Source organism: Eulemur rufifrons, chromosome 8 (genome assembly GCF_041146395.1).
Source record: "Eulemur rufifrons isolate Redbay chromosome 8, OSU_ERuf_1, whole genome shotgun sequence".
Classification (NCBI taxonomy): domain Eukaryota; kingdom Metazoa; phylum Chordata; class Mammalia; order Primates; family Lemuridae; genus Eulemur; species Eulemur rufifrons.
In genome coordinates, this window is record NC_090990.1 from 67,501,963 (window position 1) to 67,525,113 (window position 23,151).

Below are 23,151 nucleotides of genomic sequence, written 5' to 3' on the forward strand. Positions count from 1 at the left end.
GCTCACGCCTGTAATCCTAGCACTCTGGGAGGCCGAGGTGGGCGGATCGTTTGAGCTCAGGAGTTCGAGACCAGCCTGAGCAAGAGCGAGACCCCATCTCTACTAAAAATAGAAAGAAATTATATGGACAGCTAAAAATATATATAGAAAAAATTAGCCGGGCATGGTGGTGCATGCCTGTAGTCCCAGCTACTCGGGAGGCTGAGACAGGAGGATCCCTTGAGCTCAGGAGTTTGAGGTTGCTGTGAGCTAGGCTGACGCCACGGCACTCACTCTAGCCTGGGCAACAGAGTGAGACTCTGTCTCAAAAAAAAAAAAAAAAAAAATAAAAAAATAAAAAAAAAATAAAGTGGGTTTCTTGAAGACAACATACAGTTGGGTCTTATTTTTTTATCCACTCTGACATTCTCCAACTCTTAATTGGTATATTTAGACCATTGACATTTAAAGTGACTAGTGATATAGTTGGATTAATCTACCATATTTGCCAATTTTCTATTGCGCTTGTTCTTTGTCTCCTCCTCCTCTTCCTCTGTTTTTTTTTTGTTTGTTTGCTTTTTTTTTTTTTTGGTTTTGCACTCTTTTTTCCCCCTCTCTGTTTTTAATTAAGCATTTTATATGATTCTTCTGTTTTAGCATACTACTTTTAAAACTTTCCTTAATGGTTTCTCTAGAGTTTGCAATATATATTTACAATTAATCCAAGTTCATTTTTAAATAACACTATACCACTTCATGGGTAGTGCCAATACCTTATAACAATTTCTTGTACTCCCAGAGGGGTATGGAAAAAAGTAGAAAGAGAAAAAACAAAAATAAAAACAAGATAAACAGATAATAAGTTTTAAATTGGTAGAAAAATAGAAAGGAAAAAAATCCTTCCTCCTGCCCCTTATGACGTTGCTATCATTCATTTTATTTATCCATAAGCTACAATACCAAATATATTTTTGCTATTATTTTATACTAATTATCTATTAGATGGATTAAGAATCAAAAAATGATTTTATTTTATTTTCATTTATTTCTTCTCTAATACTCTTCCTTTCTTCTTTCCTAGATCTGAGTTTCTTACCTGTATCATTTTCCTTCACTCTGAAATACTTTAAGCATTTCTTTTTGGTCTACTTGTGACAAATTCCTTCAATTTGTGTTTGAGAAAGACTTTATTTTTCTTTCATTTTTAAATTCCCAGTTTGATAATTCTAAAATTTCTGCCATATCTGAGTCTATTTCTGGTAATTTGTCTCTACAGACTATTTTTTTTTGCTTTTTAGCCTGCCCTAAAATTTCTTGTTGAAAGCCAGACATTCTGTATAGTGTAAAAGGAACTGAGGTGAGGTAAACAGACCTTTAACATGAGATTTTATATCATCTGGCTAAGAGCGAGGCTGTGTTTACTACTTGTTGTACCTGTGATGTTTGAGGCTAAAATTTCCTCTAGTGTCATTGTTTTGTACTTCCCTGTTTTCTTTAGGCTTTCCTAGCACTCTTTCAATAGGGTTTGAGTCTACAGTTCTTTTTAGCTATAATTTCCTGTTATTGTGCAGGAGCCCTGTTGATGTGATGGTAAGGTCTAGGGTAGAGGAAGCACTCTATAGTCCTATGATCAGGTCTCAGCCTTTTAGAGCCTGAGTTGGATATTTTCCTTCTCCCATGTCAAAGGCGAGGGGGGCTAAAGTTGAATATTTCTCGTCCCACAACAGAAGGCTGAAATTGTGGGTATTTCCCTTCCTCCAGGTCAGTTAGTCTTTGGAAAAACCCCAGTAGTTTATGATAAAAAGTTTCCTGTGAGGGCAAGCCTTCTTAAGGAGACCAGAGAATTTTAAGTGTGTTTGAAAATGGCTACTATCCCCCTCTCTTCCTGGAAGCAGGAGGGAATTTTTCTCTGACCTTTACAGTAAGAATCTGGTTAGGGCTCCTGGAGGAAGTAAAATTCAGGAACCTGTGAAAGCCTCCTAAAGACCGGGCCCCCTCAGTCAGTCCAAGGATGGACAAGCAGCTGCTGGGTAGTTGTCCTTGTAGAAGGACAACTTTTTGTGTAAGGTTGCAATGGCCTTTGTGCAAGGTTGTGGTTTTTGTAGAGTCTATTGTAATAGCCTTTATCAGGCATACAGATAAGCATGAGAATCCTCTCTTTGTGAGTTTCTCTAGCTCTATTTGTCAGGGGTCTTTTCTAACATAAGTGACTCCATTTTGATTCTGACAACTTTCACACTATGATTTTTAAAGAATCTACAATGGTTTTTAATTTTATTGAAAATTTGTTTTGTGGATGTTTCACTATATCTGTGATATGTTATATTAATGAATTCCTTAATATTAAGTAATTTCACCTTTTTTGTATTTCTTCCTTTTACTACATTGAGGTGGATAATTATATATATAGTTGAACTTTACTTCTTTTTTGGTGTTTAGACTTTTATAACCATATTTATAAGTGAAATTCATCTTCAGCTTTTTTTGTGGCTGTTATTTTTGTCTTCGTTATTGTCAAAATTCTACTAAGATGCTGATACAGGGTCCTCTTTTGTCTTTTGTTTCCAAGACTATAGCCATTTTGTAAATCTTCCTAAGTAATTTAATGGGGAACTATATGAGGTTTTACCATACACTTTTACTTGAGAATCCTATTAACTATCTTTAGAGGTAAATGGAAGTGATTTCTAGTACTTAACTAAGAAAGAGTAGCTAGAAAAGAATGCTTTTTAAATTATAAGGGATATTATAAAGTAAGCTTAGGAAGAATTAATTTTTAAGAGTATAGCATTCCCCTTGTCCTCCCTTTAAAGGCCGTTTTCAATGCTTAGAAATACCAACAGTATTTATATGAGTCAGGAGATATTTTTTCAACTCATCTCCTGACTCATATAAATACTGTTGGTATTTCTAAGTTTTCTGAAATGAAAGAACAAAAGAATAAAAGAAAGACAGAAAGAAAGAACAAACTCCACCATTTTCCTCTTGTTGAGGGCCACTATGTACAGCTGTACAGGTTGTATACTGCACAAACCTAGGGACACTATTTATATCAGTTTTGCATTGATCAAATCTTTTCTTTTCTTTTTCTTTCTTTTTTTTTTTTCTTGCATTTGTGACTAACATCTAGACCAGAGGTCAGCAAACTTTTTTCAAAGGGCCAGATAGTATTTTAGGCTTCTGAGTCATATGCTTTCTGTCAAAACCACTCAACTTTGCTATTGTAGTATGAAAACAGCCATACATATATAAGTAAATTATTGTGGCTGTGTTTCAATAAAACTTGATTTACAAAAGCAGGTAACTGGACTGAGGGCTGTAGTTTGCCTATCCCTCTATATGCCTACATACATCTAAAGGAATTTAATATTGTCATGAAGATTTTAAGATAAGTTATGGTTAAGGCTGAAACTCCTAATTTATATATCTGATTTTCATCTTATCTGTCAGTCTCCTTTAAAGTTTCAATCTCTTCTACCAATATTTTGTTAATCTTACAATTTTTTAAGCCTCAGCATTAGATCCTTGTCTTTTCTCACTTCTGTACTCTCTTCAAAGGGAACGACTCCAATATTTTTAACTTCAGTGCATTTCTCTTCTTTGAATCCAAATGGCAACTTCATAATTTTCAACCACCTTAAATTCAACATAGTGAAACTGAATTTATAATCATCCATTCTCAAACTGATTGGTTCTCCCAGTTTCAGTGAATGATATCATCATCTCTTTAATACAATAAGCCAGAAATTCAGAAATTTTACTTCACATACAGGATTTCTATTTCCTGTGGATTTTATCCCCTTCTGAATCTTTTAATCTGTCAGCTTCTTTTCTCTGCTAATGAACAAGTTTCCACCACCCTTTTTTTTTTCCAGATCCTACTGTGTCTGGCTGTTACAGCTGCTTGGTGTTTATGCCCTCCTCAACTGAGTGTCCTATCCAGCACATCGTCTGTCCACCCTTTTCATTGCCTTTTTTTTTTTAATTTCAGCATATTATGGGGGTACAAAAGTTTAGGTTACGTATATTGCCCTTGCCTCTCCTTTCTCCCCCGCCCCCCTCCCCGTCTACCACCTCTTACTCTTATCTGGACTATTGCAACACAGAGCCATTCTTGGCTCCTTCCATTTTGTGACTTGACTGATATTTACAAAACAATAATCTAATTATAAAATTAGCCCCCCCCCCTTCAATGACATTCCTTTGTTCTAAGGATAAAAATACAAATCCTTGGCAATAGCACTCATAAAACTATGTGTGTTTTGTCACCTGCCTCCCTTTCTGTCCTCATCTTGTACTTACTTTCCACCTGACTCTATGCCATAGCCATGCTGGCCGCCTTTTCGCTCTTCAAATAAACACATAGTGCTTCCTCCAGCTCATGACTTCTCTCTGGAAAGATCTTTCCACATCTTTGCCTAACTAACTACTAATAATCCTTCAGATAACATCTCAAATGTTTCTCTTCATGGAAGCTTTCTTTAACCTCCAGATTAAGACAGTTTCTCTGCAATAGACATTCTTACAACTGAATTCCTATACTTTATAGTATTTATCTCAGTTTATAGTTATCCATTTATGTTGTGATTATTTAATTAATGTCTATCTCTATCACCAGATTGAAAACTCCATGCTTACCACTACATCCCAAGTGCAGATTTTTAATAAATATTTCTCGACTGACTGACTGAATGGTCACCTATTCAAATCCAAATGCTTGAATTGCAATGAGCAGACCAGTTTTGAATTTTGTCTGGAAAAAGAGACAACTTTTAGAGGTGTTGACTTAGAAAGGCTATAGTCCTCTTTTTTTAATAAGATGTATGTATAATATAGGTATGTTTCAACATATCTTCTATACACTTTATTTTACCAATTTTCTTCTGTTCTTTTCTGTGATTAGCCAGGCAGCTCAGATATATAAAACAAAGCATATTATATCCAATATAAATTGATTTATATTTTATTTACCAGTCCCACTGACCTTGTGACCTGCATGTTAATTTTTATGTGTTGTTAAGCCATTAGTCATTTAAGGCTATAGTGACAAGTCTTTTCTTATGTTAATTCTAAGATACTATCTATGCTGTTGCCATAGTTCTACTGACACACTTACCTTTACTTAAACATCTTCTTTAATAAGACTCAATTAGTTTTCATTCCATTTCACTTCATGTAATGTTACCTACCAGCTGAATGACTATGCCTTGGGGTAAATGACCTTTCTCAATTCAGTATGTTTGTTAACACACGTTGAGTAGATTTAATGTGCCAGACATTATACCAGGATAGGGGATTGCAAAGATAAAAGAAATGATCTCTGACTTTAAAGAGCTTACAGACCTTTTAGGTGAGCCAGATATTTAAGTAAATAATGCTAAAGATAGTTGTACTATTTTAGGTCCAGTAAATACTAGAAATGGGATGGCAGGTTAAAACACAAAATAGAAAGAAAACCAAGAAGGATTTAGTAGAATAAAATCAATGCCAAATCTAACATTGTTTATTTGAAAAGAATTATACATATTTCAAATCTTATTGTTTAGAGAACTTATAGGTTAAGTATATAAATGAGAAAAGAGCTATGGCAAGAATAGCTCTTTGTTAGAATTTTCCACTTGCTACTATCTAAATGAATTATGCAAAGGCCACCTATAAACCTTTGTGTCAACTGATGATAAAATCAACCCAGTGGTCTGAAAGACTATATTGTATTGTAAATCTAAGAAGCACATTACAACATATTACATGTGACACCATTAATCAGAAGAATGACTTCAATGGCAATAAAGAATAAATTGTAAGAAAGTAGGTGTGACAAGGTCTTTCCTTTTCACAATTCGTTTTCCATGGAAACTCTAATTGAATCATATTTATGAAATTGTGATGTAAGCTTTTGTACTGTTGATGCAACAGCATTTCCGTCATGTTTGTACCTTTTGGCCCATTAGATGTAGAGTTTGGCTTCTCTATATGGTCTTTTAGTATAGAATTGGCTTCATGAATGTGATTGTGTGTGTGTGGCAATGTAATAATTATAAGAACAGCAAGCCATTCAGAAAGAGAATTTCTCAGACTCAATAAAACACAGTTTTCTTTGTTCAAAATAGAAATATGCTCAGTTTTAACAGTTCCAGAAGAACTACTGTATTTGACTATATGAAACCAGAAAGGCACTAAAAACTATATTACAGCAAAATTTTTATTCTCTATAATTAGTCTATGGTGTCTATCATAAATGCTGCTTTCTAATACATATCAGTCACAGCACAGCAGAGAAGTAATAATGGCAAGGTAAATGTACATTATGAGAAAAACATATTAAAAGAGTGTAAAGATAAACTTACTGGTTCTCCTGCAAGTCCCCTGTCTCCTGTACTTCCAGGGGGTCCCTGTAAACCCTAGATAAATAAAGATAAAACTTGTGGAAAAAGTGAGGTTTGAAAATGTTTTAGTCAGCTTTCTTACCTTATGGATCCTTCCACTTAATTTTTTGTCTACCCCTAATCTTATTTTTTTCTTTTGTGGTAAAATATATAACATAAAATTTACCGTTTTAAGTACTTTCAAATATACAATTATGTGGCATTAAGTACATTCACAATGTTGTGCAACCATCACCACTATCCACCTCCAGAGCTTTTTCATCTTCTCGAACTGAAACTCCGTACCCATTAGGCACTAATTTCCTGTTGCCCTTTTCCCTTATTTCTGGTAATCACCATTCTATTTTCTGTCTCTATGAATTTGAATATCATAAATACCTCATATAAGTGGGCATACAATATCTGCTCTTCTGTGACTGACTTATTTCACTTACATAATGTCTTTAAGGTTCATCCCTGCTGTAGCATGTGTGGAAACTTCATTCCTTCTTAAGGCTGAATAATATCCCAATGGATGTATATCTCACACTTTATTCATCTGTAAGTGGACATTTGGGTTGCCTGTACCTTTTAGCTATTGTGAATAATGCAGCTATGAACCTGGGTGTACAGGTATCTGTCTGAGTCCCTGTTTTCAATTATTTGAGGATATACCTAGAAGTAGAACTGATGGATCATATGGTGGTTCTCTGTTTAACTTCTCGAGGAACGATCAAACTGTTTTCTGTAGTGGCTCTCCCATTTTACATGCACACCAGCAATGCACAAGGGTTCCAATTTCTCTACATTCTTGCCAATACATATTTTGGGTTTTTTTTTTTCTCTTCAATAATAGCATCCTAAAGTGTATGCAATTGTATCTCATCATGGTTTGATTTATACTTCCCTAATGACTAGTGATGTTGGGCATCTTTTTCATGTGCTTATTAGCCATTTGAATATCTTTGGTGAAATGTCTATTCAAGACCTTTGCCCATTTTTTCATTGGGTCGTTTTTTTGTTCTTGAGTTGTAAGAGTTCTTTATTCTACCTCTATTCTCATAGGTAATCTTCACTACTATACTGAGAGAAATAATTATCCAGAATTATTTTAAATTTGAATTTCCTTAAACTTTTAATATTGATATAAAAAGTTTTTTTTTTCAAAAATAACAATGGCCTTGTGATGTGTTAGTATGACTTGTGCCCTTAAAACCTGGCAAGACACAGGGGTCTCAGAACCTACATGACCAGAAATGACCATATTGGACCTCTAATTTCCTTTTTTTTCATCTTTACACCCTGTACTATAAAAGAGAGTCTTGGATATGAAGTATGTTATAAAATGGTAAATAGAACTCTAAATCAAATTATAAGTCTTCTCTGACCCTTCCATTCAAAGATTTACTGAGCATTTATTGTATTCCAGCCACTGATGACTAATGATGATATATAATAAATTGCCCCATTTGCAAGTTGTACCTTCTATATTATTGACCTTAGGAAAACTTATAACTGTATTAGCTAATCACAATTACCATTTTGTCTTTAAAATTATATAAAAGCTAAGAAAAATAGGACATTAAATTGGAAGTAGAGATATTTAAAATTCTTAGCAACACATATCTTCTAAGTTACAATCGTCAGTGCTATGTTTAGTTTCTCTGGTTAGAGAAAGGAAAATATGTAGAATTATGGACAATCATATGGTTAAGGTCCTGTTTCAGTCATTAAAATCATATGCTGCTCATTCACTTCAGGCTCCTTAATTAAGAGACACAATCAATATATGGGATCCCTCTGTGCCTGGTATACTAATGGAAACATACAGCAAAAGTTCAGAACTTTAAATAATATCTGCCCAGTTTTCTTTGTATAGTATGTTGGGACATAATTTCAAGCTTACTATGTATTTTTAATGCTGTTGATAAGGCATAAAAGCTGTTTTGCAAAGTTATGAAACTATTCAAATGAACTCTAATTTTATTGGGGATGAAGAGGAAAAGCACAAGCTGGAATAAAATAAAATTTCTCTTTAAGGCCTTTCAGATGCTATTATATAATACTAATGATATATTATTTATAGTAGAATTCCTTGCTCCATGACTTCAACTCAGTAATTATGATAATGATGACCCTTAGCATAATAATGACTACTGTGGTCATTATTTATTGAAAGCCTGTGCCAAGCACATAATAAATATCTTGTGTTATAACTATGAGAGATATCCCATTTTAAAGATAGGAAACTGAGGCTCAGAGAGGTTAAGTAATTTGTACAAAGTCAAAACAACTAGTAAGTAGCAGAATCAATATTTGAAATCCAGTATGTATGACTCCAATATAATATGACACATTATATGCAGGAGAATAATGATACATATAACTGTGGACTTCTCATCAGAAATACTAGAGGCCAAAAGAAAATGGTAAATCATCTTTATAGTGCTGAATGAAAACGAAATAAAAACACCACCATGTCAGCCCAGAATCCTACATCCAGTGAAACTCTCCTTTAAGAGTAAAGGAGAAATGAAGACATTTCATAAACAAAAACTAAGAGAATTCAGTGCTTGAGGATTTCACTACAAGAAATATGAAAGAATTTTACAGACTACAGGGAAATGACACCATCTGGAGACACAAACCTTCAGAAAGGAATGAATAGCACCAGAAATGGCAAATAGGTTGGGAAATGAAAAACACTGTTTCCCCACTAAACATCTCTAAAAGTACATATTTCATTTATATTTAAGAAAGTGACATTTTATTTATGTTAAAGCAAATATTATAACTTTTAATGTGCAGTTTATAATATATGTAGATGTAATACATGAAACAGTTATAATATAAAAGACAGAGTATTGTTAAATGGGCCTGTATGGTTGGCAAATTTCTTACACTTGTGTTAAGTACTTACATAAAATATTTATTTTGTGGCACTTTACAGGAAAAGTTTGCTGACCCTTGACCTCCAATGACACTTAAAATAATAATGAGAAGAACTATAGCTAAAACCAATAGATTAAAACAGAATTTTCAAAATTATTCAATGCCACTGAACAACCACAAAAGGACACAAAGTAAAACAAACCATAAATGGTAGACCTAAATCAAATCATATAAACAATTACATTAAATGGAAATGCAACAAATACTCTAATTAAAAGGAAGAAATTGTCAGAATTAATACAAAGCAAGATCCAGCTATAAGACATTCACTTTAAATACCAAGACATAGATAGGCTGAAAGTAAACTAATGGAAAAGATACGTAAATAGCAAGCATAACAAGGCTGGAGAAACTATTTTTAATATCAGATAAATTAGATTTCAAATTAATATCAGATAAGGTAGATTTCAGAATTAAAGGGAGAAATAGAGAAATATAAAATCATAGTTGGAGATTTTTTTATACCCTATCTCACTAATTGATAGAATATCTAGATAAAAAATCAGTATTATATGAACTGTTATGGTTTTTATATGATTTAGAAAGCCATGACCCAGGCTTTATTACCTTAAATGGGTTGTGGCCTTTCTTCCTGATTTTCTCTTTGAGTTACATCTATGTGTTGATGCAAGGCAAGTACTGTATAGGAAATGATGTTGGTTCACAGACAAAAATATATTTTTACTGGTTATCTGGGCTATCAGAGTATGATATGTGATGCCAGTTTTCATTTAATACCTGGCTTTAGAATTATGGCAATTCATAGATGGTGCAGGTCTTAGAGATTTTATCAGTCTCTTTACTTTTACCAATGAGAAAAACATGATCCAGAGAGCGAACCAATTTTAACAAGTTTATACCAGTTTTAGGATCATGCACTAGAACAAAGGTCAATTTGACCTCCAATATATCTGTTATAGAGTAATGCCTGCTTTTTGACAGTGCACAAATGACTGGGGACACTAAGATTACTCGGAAGGATCAAATGAATCTTTGGGGCTTCTCTGACTTTTTTCAGTTGTTCTTAGCTTCTCCAAGATCTCAATCCAATTAAGGAGAAGGAGAGAATGTAAGCATAAACTTCAACTAATACAAACTCATGATTTAATGTACAACCCATTTCATGCACTAAGGTAGCATAACTCTTCCAGCAGTCCATGAGACTTGCTTATCATAAGTTAAGGTTACAAAATGATTCTGGTATCTTTTATTGAGGAAGTCAAACATCAAATGTTACACTTTTCCAAGCATACTTGCTGGGATGAAAATAAAGATAAAATTCTAAGGAAGGTCAAAAAGCAGTAAGTATTTCTATTTCTCTGGGACTCATTTTTTTTTTTTTAAATGAGAGAGATGAATTTGATGAACTACAAATTTCTCCACACATTGCAACATGTTAGCTTTGTATACAGTATAGCAAAGTGGTCAGAATCTATAGAAACACCATTTACCCTGATATAATAGAAACCCAGATGATAAATATTAATATTCAAGGAATATTCTTTGGGGATAACTTTAATTAATAATATAATGGCACACACAAGTTCTCTCCCTGAACATAGTCATTTTTTCTCTTTTAGGTCTCTGATATTTCAGACTTGACCACAGTCAACTATAATGCAATTGTGGAAAACAACTAGCAGGGGGCAGCAGATTTCAAACAGGAACAGGCAGATGCAGTGACATTAGTGACAATTACTATAGCAGCTAAAACATTTTCACCCTATCCTTTACTGACTCCTCAGCTGTGATTTATTTATATTTTTATCTAATGTTATAACTTTATATTATGCACACATGTATATGAAAAATAAAAAGCCATCATTAAAAATTATGATTCTGAATGAAATTAAAAATACCCACACATTTAAGCTTATGTGCTCATATATATGTAATATCTTATGTGTATATACATGTATGCATGTGTGTGTTTATCTTTCTTTTATTTAACATTTTTCTCCCTTAGTGATGATAACCACAGAACTTGTTGCCTCTCAGGGAAAAAAAGTGTCTAATTCTGGTAAGATTCTTCATAGCAGGAAAATATCCAGCATTATAAAATATTAAAAACTCTTAGAGCAGTGCCATGGGAAAGCATGATGATACACAAAGCTCCACACTCCAAAGGTCTAAAAAGCAAAGTTGAGTTAAAAAAGAAACTAGGCAAGAGGCCTCAAAGAAGGTTCTTGTTGCATTAGCCTTATTAATGTCCCATTATATTTATATATCACACCATTTTATTTTGAAATGGGTTTTACAGAAAAACTAATTTGTCATAACTAGAGTGAAGTAAGAGTAACAGTTACCACCACCAGTTTACAGATAGGTATAAACAAGACCCAGAATGGATAAGCAACTTGCCCAAATAAAACAATGACTAATGATTAAAGGAGGAAAAGAACTTGTATTCTCTTGGTCTAACATACTGAATACTAAACAATAGTTGTATGAGAGAATAAAGCAGAGAAAGGTAGTCATTTCATAATGTATACATATATCAAAATATCATATTGTACACTGTAAATATATATAATTTTCACTTGTTAAAAAGCCTCCCCAAACATTAAGTATACCCCCATCCCCCACCAAAAAAGCAGATAAAAATTGTTCATAGCCTGATTATTTTTTATTACTTACTGGTTTTCCTTGAACTCCTCTCTCTCCATGGTTTCCAGTCTTACCCTACACAAGAAATAAAGTGCTTGGGTCAAGTAACCTTCTCCCAAAATATTAATCACACACCAAGAAAAACACAGAAGATTTAAAATGTTCATCATCTTTAATGTGAAATGTTTTATTACTTACAGTAAGACCATGAGGCCCTCTTTTTCCTTGATCTCCTTTTTCACCCTAACAAAGTATCAAGACCAGGTGAGTTAATATGAATGTGAATTATGATCTTACACATGTAGCATACACTCACATACAAAAAATAAGACATTAACTATACAGTGCAATATTGAAAAGAAAACATTTCTGTGTATGTAGTAAAAACTTTATGTATATTTCAACTTAGACTAAAAGAGAATTTAGAACCATACTTTTGTAAGGAAATACATAATTTTTTAGACCAGTAGGACATATGGCTCAATAAAATTTAACTGCATGTGAAATGAGAAAATCAGTGATTACCTTGGCACCCTGTATGCCTTGTTCTCCTGAGAGACCATCTGGTCCTCTTGATCCCTGAGGAGGAAAAAATGTTTAGCTGGTAATTTGAAATGTTTCTTTTTTACTGTTAGGTGTCTTTACAGATGAAGACGCTGTGCCCTTCTTTACTTGACAAACTCATTCTGCTTGTTTTTATGCCCTGACCACAGAAAAGAAAACAGCTGGGTATTTTGGCTGAACCTATTTACATGGGAAAATCAAGCCTTTGTTTTTAAAATTTAATGCTAAATAGTAAATCAAATGAGAACCAACATAGCTGATTCAGTTGTTGAGGTGGTTATAATATAGGTGTGGTAATGTGGGTATTTCTTTCACTTTATCATTTGTTCAGCAGCCAGCCAGGATATATTATCAAAATAATGCTAAATTAACTTAAAAGTGGCTGGTTTGTTTGCCTAAACAGTTTTCTTAAGGTTCATATTTTTGGAATGGTGCTCTTCTCTTCACATTATAGAAAACGAGTGCTACTTGTATTGTACCTACTATGCATCTGCTTGACAATCGTTACTGGGAGATGGAGGGGCACAGAAAAGGTACAAAAAATATCATTGAAAATATTCATGTAAACTTAAAATTTTTCAATATTTGTTCAATAATTAGTTCCAAAGAAGTATTAGTTGTAAAAGTCATTCTCTAATAAAATGACAGAATAGTCTCCTTGTCCATATTATAACTTTCCTTGGAAGATCTTAAAGTCTTTTTTAAGGGACTTAATTCAATTCTACAGCCTCTAAATGAACATCTGTGCAAAAGGAAATGCATTAGGTGTTATGAGAATACAAAACCATGGGAAAGTTTCTCCATTATGAGGCCGATAGAATGAAAAGGTAAATTATACAAATGACTATAGCACAGGGAAGGATAAGGCATGTCAAGGGCCAAAAGAAGGATTCACAGAGGAAGACAGCCTTCACACGTTTGTAATGGAAACAAAGACACCATTTTGGCAGCTGGAGGTCAAGCTCCCACAGACTTATTCAAAACAGAAGGAACTCTACCTTGAGGGATAGCATGAGAAAGGGCACAGAATCCTGAAAAGAGATGCTCACAGTATGAAAAAGTAGCTTGTTTGCCCAGGCTATTGATCACATGTAGAGAAATATAATCTTAATATTTCCACACTTAATAAGTGTACAAAGGAAGACTGAGACTTAAAAAGTAAAGGATTAGAGTTTATATTTAAATCAGTTGGCAGAAATCTTCTGTTGAAGATTTCTATACAGAACAGTGACACGATCTCCCAGTACAACATGCTGATCTGAAGGAGCTCCTTAGGCTCCAGTACCTTCTCTTGTATTCCCTCTGACATAAGCTTTGGTTTAGATCTATGTTATTAACAGCTGCTTATTATAATAGGACTCTCTTCCAGGGTACTCTCAGGTTAACTACATTCCTTGATCCTCTTTGGCTCCTTCATGGATTTGGAGAGAACACTCAGACTCTATGAGAATCTATAGCTCCACCAATACTATTAAAGTTATAGCCATTGCTCCTGCCCTACAATTTCTTCCTGTGCTCAAAGGTATTCCATAATCTGTCCCCAACTTCCTTTTCTGCCCTATTTTCCAATAAAAGATTGGAAAACTAAATTACAATCTTATAGTACAACAGCTTGAAGATCAAATTGAGGAGTATGGACTCAATTTAATAGATGAATAATTTTCACAGTGTGTTATTCCTTTAACAAATGTTTACTGAGTATCTACTACAAGGCAGGCATTATTTTAGGCCCAGAGGACATGGTAGGGAGAAGAGACAAATCCTCGAATTAATAAACAACCAAATAAATATGTCAAATTAAAATATAAAATGAAAATAAGTAGTTATGTATAATGAAGAAAAATAAAGGAGATTATCCAAAGTTAGAAGCACTATTTTAGAGAGGGTGGTCTAAAAAGTCTCTCTAAAGTGACATATGAGTAGACACCAGAAAGAAATGAGATTACAGGCCATGCAAATATCTTGGGGAAGACCACTGTGGCAGAAGAAATAGTAAGTACAAAGGTCTTGAGGTGGGGGCACACTTGGAATGTTCAACAATTGTGTAACTGAAGATGAAAAAGAACAATAATCAAAGGATGACTGAATTTTTAAGTGTGAAAGTCCCTTAGGACTTTGCTCTACTTATTACCCTCATCTTAAAATTTCAGCAGCCTGTATTGATTCCTTTTCTCTTGTACCTTTAATGCCTAATTTTTCTCTTTCTGCCCCGTAAGAAACATTGCTAAATTGTTTGGAATAACAAAACAAGAAGGCCGAGACAGTGTGAAAAGGAATGAGTGCTCAACATTCTAAAATACTATAGAACACAAGTAAGATATCAACTGAAAATGTATCCACTCATAATTAGGCACTTAAAACCTCTTTGCAACCTGGAATTTCTGTCTTTCTTGGATATTTTGTTGCTGGATAACTGGTAGAATGATGACAGTATTAATAGAAAAACAAATTAGGAATGTAAATTTGTTTGGGGTGAAGAGGGAGGACTAGTAAAAGATAATGAATTCCACTCAAGACAATCAGACACAATGAAGCAGATATCTCCAAGGCTAGTAATAGAGAGTTAAAAGTCATTCTAAGTTTAAATGGCAGCAGCCATAAGGATCAAGCTTCAAAAGGCGCCCCAGACACAGAGCTATAAATTTAGAATTTTTTAAAAAAGACTGTTTGGCGCAAAGATGGCAAATAAATTTCATTTCTTGAATAAAATCAGATTAAGTGACTGCCTAGATATATATGTAATAAAAGGATAAATCTAGCTGGAGGTAAGTCTCAAAATTAACTGCCAGTTTCTTGTCCTGGCACATAAATCACCTATTACCATGGCTGAAGTAGCCCAAATTCCACTTTTTAGATGAAAAAACAGAAATCTGCAGATGTTAGGTGAGTTGCCTGACTCCCATGATGTCTAAATGTCCACAGAATGAATAATTGTGCTTTATTAAGTTTATAATATTTTTCAAATGTTAAAAAGAAAGTATAAAAATACTAGCAGAAAACACAGGGGAAACACTTCAGGACATTGGTCTAGGCAAAGATTTTATGGTTAAGACCTCAAATGCACAGACAAAACCAAAATAGACAAATGAGATCAGATTAAAGTAAAAATCTTCTGCACAGCAGAGGAAACAATCCACAGACTGAAGAGACAATCTGTTGAATGAAAGAAAATATTTGAAAACTATTCATCTGACAAAGGACTAATATCCCGAATATACAGGAACTCAACTCATTAATAAAAAAACCCCAAATAATCCCATTAAAAATGGGCAAAAGACATGAATAGACAATTCTTAAAACAAGACACACAAATGGCCAAAAGGTGTATGAAAAAATGCTCAACATCACTATCATCAGGGAAATGCACAGCAAACCACAATGATGTATCATCTTATTCCAGTTAGAACGGTTATCATTAAAAAGACAAAAAATAACAAATGCGGATGCAGACAAAAGGAAACTCTTACACACTGTTGGTGGGAATGTAAATCAGTGTAGCCACTATGGAAAACAGCATGGGGATTTTTCAAAAAACTAAAAATAGAACTACCATATCAGCCAGCAATCCCAATACTGAATATTTATCCAAAGAAAATCAGTAAAACAAAGGATCCCTGTACCCCCATGTTTATTGCAGCACTATTCACAATAGCAAAGATAGGAATCAACCTCAGTGTCCACCAAAGAATGAATGAATAAAGAAAATGTGACATACACGCACACACACACACACACACACACACACTAGAACCCTATATGTCCATGAAAAAAATGAAATCATGTCATTTGCAGCAATATGGATAGAACTGGAAGTCATTATGTTAAGTAATGACCAGGCACAGAAGACAAATATCACATGTTTTCACTCATATATGAGAGGTTAAAAAGTTAATCTCATAGAGATAGAGTAGAATGATAAATACCAGAGGCTGATAAGGGTGTGTGAGTGGGTGGGTGATGAAGAGAGCTCAGTTAATGGATACAAACATATAATTAAATGAAAGGAATATGTTCTAATGTTTGATAAAAGAGTAGAGTGACTACAGTTAACAAGGATGTATTGTATATTTCAAAATAACTAAAAGAGAGGACTTGAAATGTTCCCAACACATACAAAATGATCCATACTTGAGGTGACGGATACCCTAAATACCCTGACTTGATCATTACATACTCTATGCATGTAACAAAATATCACATATACCCCATAAATATGTACAATATGTACCAATGAAAAGGTAAATCTAAACATTATTTAAAAAAATACTTCCACATTTATTATTTCATTTCCTCAGCCAGGATGACACAGGGAACAAAGAGAAGTTTCTCGGCCTACAGTGATGATAAATGTATTTAGTTTTTTGGTTTTTTTTTTTCCGAAAAGGTCTAAGTAATGCAATTATATTAATTAAAGGTCGCTAGTTAAGAGTTTAAGGCTGGAAGAACTCTGGGAAAGGCTGGTACTCTATCTTTAAGGCAAGAGTAAGCTAATTAACCAAAAGCTTAGCTTTATCAACATCTGTACATTTCACTGAAATTGGTTGTAGAAGTTATACCATGGGTTAGTGTATATGCCTGCTTTGACTCCTAAGACAAAATTAGCTTTACGATAAGCTCTAAGAAAGTTAGACAATAGCATTATAATAGGCATCTAATTTGGCATGAAGTTTTTTTTAAATAACTGCTTTAAAATAGCTCATGGGTATTTTTTTGGAGAAAGTATCCTGGCTAAAAAGATCTAGTATTTTCTTTATTCTCTTAGGAAAGTTAAAGTTGGTTGTACTGAGCTATTAGAAGGTCTCAAAGCTACAATAAAAATCTGATAGCTCAGGTATATAAATTAAGCATGTTTTGTAAAGTAAACACTACTTGAATTGTAGGCAATAATTTTAAAGCGTTAACCAAATTTGTGAATTATCAATTTAATCCTAAATGCATTAGATGGTGGGATACAGAACCACTATTTCATGTAAATGCTAAAATTAAAAGAAAAAAATATGATTAACTAAGACATTAAGATAAACTGCACACTCATTTATTTAGCAAGACTTTTATAAGAACTCCAAGTCCATCTCTATGACCCCTATAATTAATTTTAATAGGCTAAGCATCTATGAATGAAGGAAACAGTTCTATTCACAGAACAAATGTCTTTGTAACTTGGACTCACTATATTTATATTTTCTTTTAACTATATCTATCTGTCTTTGCTTGACCCCTCTATTAATTTTAAATCACTCACATGCCTAACTAATTATTAATATGTCTAGAAGTCTCTTCTCGTTCTTGACTTACACAGCTGGAACAAAATGTTCCATTAAACAAAAACTAACATTATCAGTGATTTGAGGGAAAATATCTTTTTGATTCTATTCTTGTTATAAACTTTATTTCCGGGGAAGAAACCGTTTTGCCTTATCAATCGGAGTGTTTCAGGTACTACTGGCATTGAATGTGAAGGCAAATACTGATGACTGCTTTCCCCTGCATGGTATGCATTTCCTTGAAGGGGCCAAATTTCAGAATTTATAGTCAGATCTATTTTAATTCTTCCACAGAGAACTTTAAAATGTTACATATTACCAATATAGGTATTTAAATCTTTCCTTCCCATTTAAATCTTGAGCAGCATAGTCAGAATAAAGAGTTACTCAGTTGTATGCCTCTACACCAACCCTCTAGAGAAAAAGTGCAAAACTTAAAGGTGTTTCCTGATCAAAGACCCAATTCAAGAGCAAGAAGGAAGATGAGGTTAACTTTGCTTTGTGTGTCATATCTCCTGTATTGGGATCACAGCCCTAGTGGAGGATGGATTGAAGAGAGAAGAGGATAGAAACAGGAAGATACCAGAGGGCTACCACAATGGAAGTTCCTGATACTATATTCTTTCTTAAATATTCTGGTCTTCAGTTCATTTTTTGTACTCCCAATGCCCATTGGTTGCCTGAACTATTCACCTAGTAAAGAAAGCTCTTTTTTTCCCTCTAAACAAAGCCCTTACTTCTAAACAAAGCTTCCTTATTCAGAAACTACGAGGTAAAATTTTTAAAATTATGAGCAGCAATTTTGGGAAAGAATCAGTAATATGTATTTGGAGGATGAGAGGAAAAGTGATCCTTAGGGAAGTGGGAGTTGAGGACAAAGTGATATATCAAGAAAGAGTAATAATCTACACAGGGATCATGGTCAGGTTAGAAAACTGCAGAACAAATGAACTTTCTGTATGATTTATGAGATAGCACAAATAATTCAGGAAAAGACTCTGCTTAGATACATGGTTTCTGCCTGTGTCAGTAAGACCTAAATTACTTAATTAACAAAAGGCACAAATAAGTATTTCTTCTTTTTTTTCACCTGTCACAAAACTGGTTGAACTTTCCCACTATGACTAATACAAAGTTGCATAAACATATTTGACCTGACCAAATATTGAATGCTGGCAGGGCACAAACCACTAAATGATAGTTTGAGTATAGATCATCAGCTGTTATTTTTTATTATAAATCTTATTTTTAAAATTGATGTGGCCATCAGGGTAAAACTGTAAATCTATAATCCAGGACAGAAAATGCTTTTTCAGAAAAGAAATAATAATAAAGACAAATTTGCTCTCTTTCTTCAATCTTCACCTAAAACATAGGACATGAAATTACAGTCTTATTTCAAACTGGGAATTTATAATACTCTTTTCCCATTTGCCAACTGGAAGACTGCAGAGTTTTTTTTTTTTTTTTTTCTTTTTTTTTTTTTTTTACCATTATTAGGTAGAGGACATGTTTTTAGAATTTTAAAGTATTTTCTTCACTAGTTCTATTTAAATCAAAGTAAGGCCAAGTCACAAAACAGAATTCTTAAACACCACATATTCAAATTAATTAAAAAATACTCCTTAACATTCCACGTGGTATTGAATAAGCACAGGCTTTGGAATCAGATACACTAAGGCTTGAATATTGGTTATGCCATTTCTCTGTGTCTACAGCCTATACATTGAAACTCTTTGAGCCCTGGTTTCCTCAACTATAATACCTGAGCTATAACACTTCTCCTTCCTGGGGTGGTTTTGAGTATTAAGTGAGATAATATATTTAAAAGTGCCTGGCATGTGACAGGCATGCAATAAATAGTGTTTCTTATTTCTTTAAAGGGAAAAGAGGATTTAATGTTAAAGAGACAACTTAAATGAAAATATTTCTTTTAATTCTGTATGTATAAGTATTAGAAAATGAGTATTCCTCTGATTTAAAATTAATAAACCCTTATTCATCCTTTGTATCTTTGTTCCATTTCTTAGTGCTCTTATTTTGTCATGATGTTACTTTCTCTTGTTATGTAAGTCCATTGTGAGTAGAAAAATAATTTATTTAAAGATCTTCACATTTATAATTCCCCAAAAAGAATGGAATTAGAGATTGGGAATAATAAAAAGAATTCTGTATGAGTTAGTGATATATGTAAAAATTAAAATGGAAAAATATGATTTTATAAATACAAATGATTATTAGTCCTATTTCAATTAATGTAGGTATTTCATCTAATACAATGAAAACAAGGAAAAAAACCTGACAATTTCTAAGCACAATTTTAGGAGGCATGATGCTATTTTTGTTGAACATTTATCACTATTCTTGAAATGATTTTTTTTTTTTTTTTAGGTTAACGTACTTCTTTCATTAGGTTACTTACTCTTTGTCCTTTAGGACCTTGACTCCCTGGTGGTCCTCTTGCCCCCGCATGACCCTACATGTTGCAAATTTAAAAATCAGTTATAAAATTCACAAGAATGTTATCAGAATAGTAGTCATACACTTTCTTATAAGTAATTCCCCTTGGGAATTCTTAAAATTATATTGACTAGGTTTCTTAAAAAATATGCTTTAAATCACACCTTCTTCCCTCAATATTCTGCTTTTGAAATATTCTATTATTTGGAGAAATGTCATTTCTGAGTGTGAATACCCTGAACAAAAAATGGAAAGCTTTTAATATTTACTGACCAAGTAGTTTTGGGGTAGAACATATATGGAGTAACGCAGGAAGGAGATACCCACTCAGCCAGTCAGACCAGTCTAATATGCCTGACTCATCAAAGAAGCAATGGCTATCTCCGTGAAATTTCCTTACCGTTATTCTAGACATTTATGACAATCCTATCACATAAAAATGGATTTTTTTCTGTTATCATGAAAAATGCCATAAAATGTTTCAAATTAATATGCCACAAAAAATAGCTTGCAATGGAGATTAAGATGGTATTTATTATTAAGTCAATTATAATGAATTATTTTATACCTATAGTCTTCAATCAAGGCTCAATTGGAAAACAAAATTTATTTATGAACATTAGGCAGATAAAAACAAAGTTATTTTAGGATTTCAAATTTATTTATTATTTTATGTAAATAAAGAGATTGGCAGTTATGCCCTGGACCAGTCTTCTTCATTCTGGAAGCCAACAACATGTCTATGAATATACTGGAAAATTTGAATTATTTTTAAAACAGAAGCTTTATGAAACTTAGCATAAAGCATTTCTGATATGAAAAGTTCTGCTCAGGATATCCTGAAGGCTGATACATATCCCAAAGGGTATGTATCTTTTTCATATTTATGTTTACAATAGCTGTCAAATTTTGATAAGCAATATTTAGGGGCAAGGTTTCATTATCTTTCTGTAAACAAAAAATGGAGCATTTTCAATACTCAATTTTTATTTAATAAAGTATATTTTCTACAAATTTTATCTGGTTGTATAAGAATATTTGCAAATTTCTAAGAAAAATATGTTGGAATTTATAATTTGTTTATTAAATTGATCTCACTTCTAATCTTGATAACTAACTCTATTTTCTTTTTTTTTATTTCAGAGTATTATCGGGGTACAAATGTTTTGGTTACATATCCCTATTTTCTTATATGTGGTTATTCAAAAGAAAGTTTAAATGTTGTTTAGTTTAGGTTGCAGAACTGACATTGGTTAATATACCAAGTAGAAGTGAGAAAGTTCAAGATACCATGACATATTCCTGAGTGTTTTGTACAGTTTGGGCATGAATCAGTCTTTACTAGTTTATACATGATTTACTCTGCATGAAAACAAAAAAATTTTGTTTTTGTTCAACAAAATTGATCGATTTAAATTAAAATAGATATTCTAGAAGAGATCATAAAATCTTTCCTGTACTTACAGGTAATCCCAATGGACCCATGGGTCCTGGAACCCCAGGAGGACCTGGATATCCCTATGGTTTAAATAAAATACAAAAGACATGAAAATCTCAATTGCACTTAATTATTTTCATTGAAGAGAAACCAGTAATTTATAAATACTAATGAAAAGGGATAATTTGACAATCTCTCCCTTTCCTATCCAAGATGTGAAAGGTCGCAGGAATTGTTCTGCTGATAGAACATAGAAATAAAAAAAAAATGACTGTATAGAAGCTGGATTTCCATTTATTAGAATGTCTTTGTCTAGAAATGAAAATTGCTAGCTAAAATCACATACTACAGCTTATTGAGAAGAGAACATTGATTTCATCTTTTTGTAGGTTATATTATCTTATACATGAATATATGCTGTTATATAAATTATGAGACCATATAATTTTTAGAGAGGTCAGGGAATTCTATAACCAAGGAATATGAATGTGTACAAATATTTTAGCATGTAAAATTTTAGAAGGCCCACGTACTTTATGATATTAATGCTGATTCAGAAAATGCCTTAGGAAGTAACGATTCCTAAAATTGATTAGTCTTATGGGTATGTTAAATTTCCTAGTTGACAGCAACAGGAGATAACTAAAAACAACTTACAGAGATTTTCTGAAAATATAGAAGTTAAAACTAAAGAATAACTTAGGTAAAATGAATTTGTAGATAGTATTATAGGCTACCATATCCATTACAATGTATTTTATGAAAGAAAGATTATCTTATTGGTAATAATCATTTATTCTAGCTCCTACCACACTTAGAAATGATTTAATAAACTAAAAAAATGCAACTCAGATATAAAATTTGTCATCTATTCCTATCTTAAAGATACAGGAGAGTGAGATGAATTCTGAGTTCTGACCTCTCTATGGCAAAAAATTACATCTGACCACAAACTCATGGAAAAGTGGCAATGATGGTATGTGCCATATAAACTATAGTTTGTAGAAGAATAAGTAGAATTACAATTGATTTTTCTTCTGCATCTGTTTTAGATCATTTATGGTATTTTAATTCTTTTCCTAAAACAATAGAATCATTTAACTAAGCCATCTCATTTGCATGCTTTTTAGTGTCTTAGTACTATATAGCATTCCAAGAATTAAACCACTTAGAAAATTCCAATAGAAATTTCTTATAAAAAAGCATTTTTCACTTACTTAAATCCTAGTCAAGGCAATTTCACCTCTGGAATACCTTAACTTTATTATGGTCTTTGGAAACATATTTTTAAAATCACTGAGCTCTTACCATAATGCCCTTTTCCCCTTGGGGACCTAGTGGGCCTGGACCTCCACGTTCTCCCTTTTAAAACAACAAAGAAAAAAGAGGACCATTGAGGCATGTTAATTAGTCATAACTGGGCTAAGCTTAGAATGGAAAACTGTCAGAATCATACCTTACATTCATATTTCATCCTAATTTCCAATACTTTTTAAATTTCTGAATTTTGCATTTTTACCCT

The 23,151-nt window shown here is 33.0% G+C and overlaps 1 protein-coding gene across 2 annotated transcripts in view; it reads right to left on the reverse strand.

The window, feature by feature from the left end:
- COL24A1 (collagen type XXIV alpha 1 chain) overlaps positions 1 to 23,151 on the reverse strand; it is a 331,682-nt gene that overhangs the window by 122,571 nt on the left and 185,960 nt on the right. For both annotated transcript variants that reach the window (XM_069478155.1, XM_069478156.1), the window contains exons 26-32: positions 22,938 to 22,991; positions 21,656 to 21,709; positions 20,154 to 20,207; positions 12,429 to 12,482; positions 12,102 to 12,146; positions 11,934 to 11,978; positions 6,327 to 6,380 (exon numbers count right to left, since the gene is read on the reverse strand). In XM_069478155.1, coding sequence (XP_069334256.1) covers positions 6,327 to 6,380; positions 11,934 to 11,978; positions 12,102 to 12,146; positions 12,429 to 12,482; positions 20,154 to 20,207; positions 21,656 to 21,709; positions 22,938 to 22,991 — 360 coding nt within the window. The remainder of the gene's footprint in view (positions 1 to 6,326; positions 6,381 to 11,933; positions 11,979 to 12,101; positions 12,147 to 12,428; positions 12,483 to 20,153; positions 20,208 to 21,655; positions 21,710 to 22,937; positions 22,992 to 23,151) is intronic.